The sequence below is a fragment of the Psammomys obesus genome, unplaced genomic scaffold, assembly GCF_907164565.1.
Source record: "Psammomys obesus unplaced genomic scaffold, mPsaObe1.curated_primary_1811, whole genome shotgun sequence".
Classification (NCBI taxonomy): domain Eukaryota; kingdom Metazoa; phylum Chordata; class Mammalia; order Rodentia; family Muridae; genus Psammomys; species Psammomys obesus.
The window spans coordinates 12,094,327-12,098,442 of NW_026585691.1; the positions used below are offsets into that span (position 1 = coordinate 12,094,327).

The window sequence follows — 4,116 nt, forward strand, 5'->3', positions numbered from 1 at the left end:
GTAATATAGTAGAATACATCTATAGCAGTGGTTTTCAACCTTCCTAATGCTACAACCCTTTAATACAGTTCCTCATGCTGTGGTGACCCCAACCATAAAATTATTTTGGTTGCTACTTCATAACTATAATTTTGCTACTGTTATGAATCATAATGTAAATATTTTTGGAGAGAGGGGTTTGCCAAAGAGGTGGTAACCCACAGGTTGAGAACCACTCCCTGTCTTTTTCTTACAGGGTTGTTGATCCACAATCTCTTATCCATAATTCTAAATCAAAAAAAGCTCAGAAACGGGACTGGTTACGAACACTGGCTGTGCTGCTCTGGCTTGTTCTTCCAGAGGACCCACGTTCGATTCACAGCATTCACATGGCAGCTAACAAGCGTTCTAATTCCAGGCCCAGATATGTCCCTTCTGACCTCTTCTGATCTCTTCAGGCACCAGGCACGTATGTGGTGCACGGATATAAAAACAAGCAACACACCTATGTGCATTAAAAAATAATAAAATTAAAAGTTTTTTTTTTTAAATTAAATAGTTCAGAGATGGGCAAATGCTGCCAGAAACTAACCTGAAAACTTTATCCTTCCTCTTTTTTTGGGGGGGGGGGGGGGGAAAGGATTTCAAGACAAGGTTTCTTAGTGTAGCCTTGGCTGTCCTCCTGGACTCACTTTGTAAACCAGGCTGGCCTCGAACTCACAGAGATCTGCTTGTCTCTGCCTCCTTGAGTGCAAAGATTAAAGGCATGTGCCACCATGTCCGGCTTAACTTTATCCATCTAGGTAGCCCAGGCTGTCTTTGTGGCTGGCCTCCAATTCTCAGCTGTCTTCCTGCCTCAGCCTCCCGTGTGTTGGGATTATTAGTCCTAAATATTTTTTCCCCAATTCAGACTGAACGGAACCCTCGCTCATAACAGGCAAACTCTGTACTGACCTAGTTCCCTTGTGCCTAAAGGCCAAAGGTGGATTTCGAGTGTCTTCCTGGATTTTCTTCACCCTACCCCCACCCTATGCCGCAGCACCTTTGTTGTTGTTGTTGTTTGAGAGCCAGCCAGGGTTTCTCTGTGGAGCCGTGACTGTCCTGGAACTCTGTAGGGCAGGCTGGCCTCGCCAACACCTCCCGGCTTTTGCACTAATTTAAAACAGGGATCCCTATTGACCTCGAGAGCTTGTGGATCCAGGGCTGGGTTCACGGACATCGGAGCCGCGCCCGGGCTTTTGTAGATGCTGGGGTTTCGGAAACCAGATCTTTAGGCTTGAAGGGCAAGTGATTTACGGACAGGTTATCTATCTCCCCAGCTTTTTGTCTTTATTTTTATTTTTTAGAGGGCAGGAGTCCTCAGGGATCCCACCCTGCTTTTGAACTTACTACGTAGCTGGGGATGAATTTGAGTTCCTGCCCCTTCGCCTCCGGAGTGCCGGATTACAGGCGTCTACACCGCGTCTGGCTAGCGTTCTCTCTGCCTCGTTCGTTTGTTTTTGTTTGCGACGGGGTCTCCCTAGGTAGCCCTGGCTGGCTGGAACTCGCTACGTAGACCGAGCCGGCCTGGTACTCGCAGAGATCACCTACGACCACGCCCGCCGGCCCCCAACGATTTTTGCAGAAACCCGGCCGCAGCTGACAGGTCCTGAACGAGTCCGCTCCGGATTCCGCTCGGCGGGCGACCGAGCCGGCGAACCCCGGAGCTCAGACACCCCGGGGGGCGGAGCTGGCCGAGCGCACGCGGAAACTAGGTCACAAAAGCAAAGTAGGTCTTTGTGCGGCTGTTTACGACACCGTCGTGCTCGGTCGGTCCCGGCCGTAAAGCAGGCCCGAGTCGCCCAGGCCACGGCCTTAGACCGAGCTGCCATGGCGGATATGGAGGATCTCTTCGGGAGCGAAGCTGAGAGCGAGGCAGAGCGCAAAGGTGCGGCGGGCGGGCGGGAGGGCGGGCTCCGCGGACGGGTGCACGGGGCGTCGAGTTGCTTTCCGGCCGGAGGCGCGGCGCCGGGCAACGTGGTGCCCCCACGCTGTTGCCCAGCGCCCCCTGCATGCCGGGCGGTGCCAGCCTCTCCCTGGAGACGGGTGCAGACTCTGCGCCTCGAGGGCCAGGGGCCGGCCTGGGCTGGTGGGGCGAGCAGTGTGAGCACGAGTGGCCCGCGCCCCTCCTTGCACGCCGGGCCGATTGAGGTGTGGCAGTGAGTAAGTGGAGGTCTGTCCGGTGTCCTTCGGAGCTGATGGCGCCCTCCTGAGTGAAACAGATGATGGGCGTCTGCAGATGCTCCTGAAAGGCCCGGGAGGGATCAGGGTGCAGCTATGCACCCAGAGCTGCGCGCTGGAGATGAGTGCTCTTGGAGAGCCTGTGTAGAAAGTCAGTTTCCTCGGTGTGATGTAAGAATGGGGAGCTTGTGGGGTGTTGGAAGAGGAGCGACAGAGGATTTGGTGATGAATCAGTGATGGTGCCGGGGGTATTTCTGGCACAGGTCTGTGAATATCTAAATTTTAGATACGGAGAGTAGTAATATGGAATGAGGAAAGGTCCGAGACCAACCCCAGAATCCGTGCAGCCCTCCAGACCCAAATTCGCCTGTAAAGACGTCTTTTTCCTTTTCTCACCCCCAATTTTCACCAACTCCAGTTTATATGTAATTACTTTAGTGAAGGGAGCAGTAGGCAAAAGTACAGAGAACCGAGTTGTACTGTGAAAGTTCTACTCAGGATGAGCCTGGAAATATCTCTGTATACTAATTCCTGTCCCACAACTTTTGCTAGTGTTTTATTTTCCCCACTCTTTGTTTACTCTTTGTGCCTTTGAGGCACAGTTCTGTGTAAACCTTCCCGTGTTTTCCATGAAGTTTTTCGTTTCCTTCAACAGTAAACAGCGATACCTGTCATTTTCTGGCTACCTTGTTAGGTGTTAGGGACATAATCATGAGAAGTCTGGTTCCCTCCCAGGCTTACATTAATCCTTAGTGCTTCGTTGATACACAGTTGGAAAGTATTGTTCAGTGAGATGTACCTGCAGTGCTTTCCCAGAGCAACCCAAGGCCTAGGGAAGTGATGTGTAGAGATGATTGCAATCCTAAGGTGTTCCTCACCCCCCTTATCCTTACAACTTCTTGTAAGGCCATGACAGTTTTCTTCCATTTTTCCCACTCAGTGGACGCTCTAAGATTTACTTCCAGGTCTGGTGGGCTGTCCTTGACAATTGCTCTTGCTCTTAAAGTTGGTATGGATGTGACAGAGTGGAACTTGATAGGCCTGCCTGCTTGTCTGCCTCCCTCCTCCTTTCCCCCCCCCCTCTTTCTTCTTCAGGATCTGCTGTGTTTGTTGCCTTTATTGGCTTTATATTCCTAATTCCCCTGCCTGAGTGAGTGCTGGGGTTATGTATATGAACCTCCACTCCCAGCTAGTAGTTATTTCATATTTTTCATTTCTAACATAAGTTCATCTTGTGTCTTGTTGCTATCCTGCAGCTAATGTATTAGCTGTAGTAGTTTTTGGTTTGTAATAGTTTGGGGTTTTCTGCATATAAAACCATGCCATTGTGATTAGAGAAACTGTACTGTTTCTTCTCTTTCCTATTTATTTTACTTGCTCTGGCTAGGACTAGTACCTGCCAGTACTTGCTAGTACTTTCTTTATAATGTTGAACAGGACTTGCAAAAGTAGATACTGTTCCTGACCTTAGAAGGAATGAATCTAGGTTTCTAGCATTATTTATGGTTTATAATCGTTGTTTCTGTAAGGTCAATAATGGCATCCCCTCTTCCATTTCCTGACTTTAGTCATTTGAGTCTTGCTGTCCCCCTCCCCCATTCCTTGGATAGTCTGCTAAAAGGTTTAAGTTTGTTAATGTTTTTAAAGAATGAACTGTTAAACAAGCGTGTTGGTGCATGCCTGTAATCCTAACACTCAGAAGACAAGAGGCAGGAGAATTGGCACAAGTTTGAGGCTAGCCTGGTCTACATACCAGTTGCAGGCCATCTGAGAACTACAAGAACCAATTTGTTGAAAACAAAACCCCAAACTTTTGGTTTTATTGATTCTCCGCTGTTTTTACTTTTTCTTTCTTTCTTTCCTTCTTTCCTTCTTTCTTTCTTTCTTTCTTTCTTTCTTTCTTTCTTTCTTTCTTTC

General features: G+C 48.9%; 1 protein-coding gene across 2 annotated transcripts in view; it reads left to right on the forward strand.

Moving 5' to 3' along the window:
* The first annotated feature begins 1,639 nt into the window (after nt 1-1,639).
* Leo1 (LEO1 homolog, Paf1/RNA polymerase II complex component) overlaps nt 1,640-4,116 on the forward strand; it is a 25,596-nt gene continuing 23,119 nt past the window's right edge. The window contains exon 1 of one of the 2 annotated variants that reach the window (XM_055598815.1): nt 1,640-1,906. In XM_055598815.1, the coding sequence (XP_055454790.1) occupies nt 1,849-1,906 (58 nt within the window). In that variant the 5' untranslated portion in view covers nt 1,640-1,848. The remainder of the gene's footprint in view (nt 1,907-4,116) is intronic. The other variant, XM_055598814.1, reaches the window with a different exon arrangement.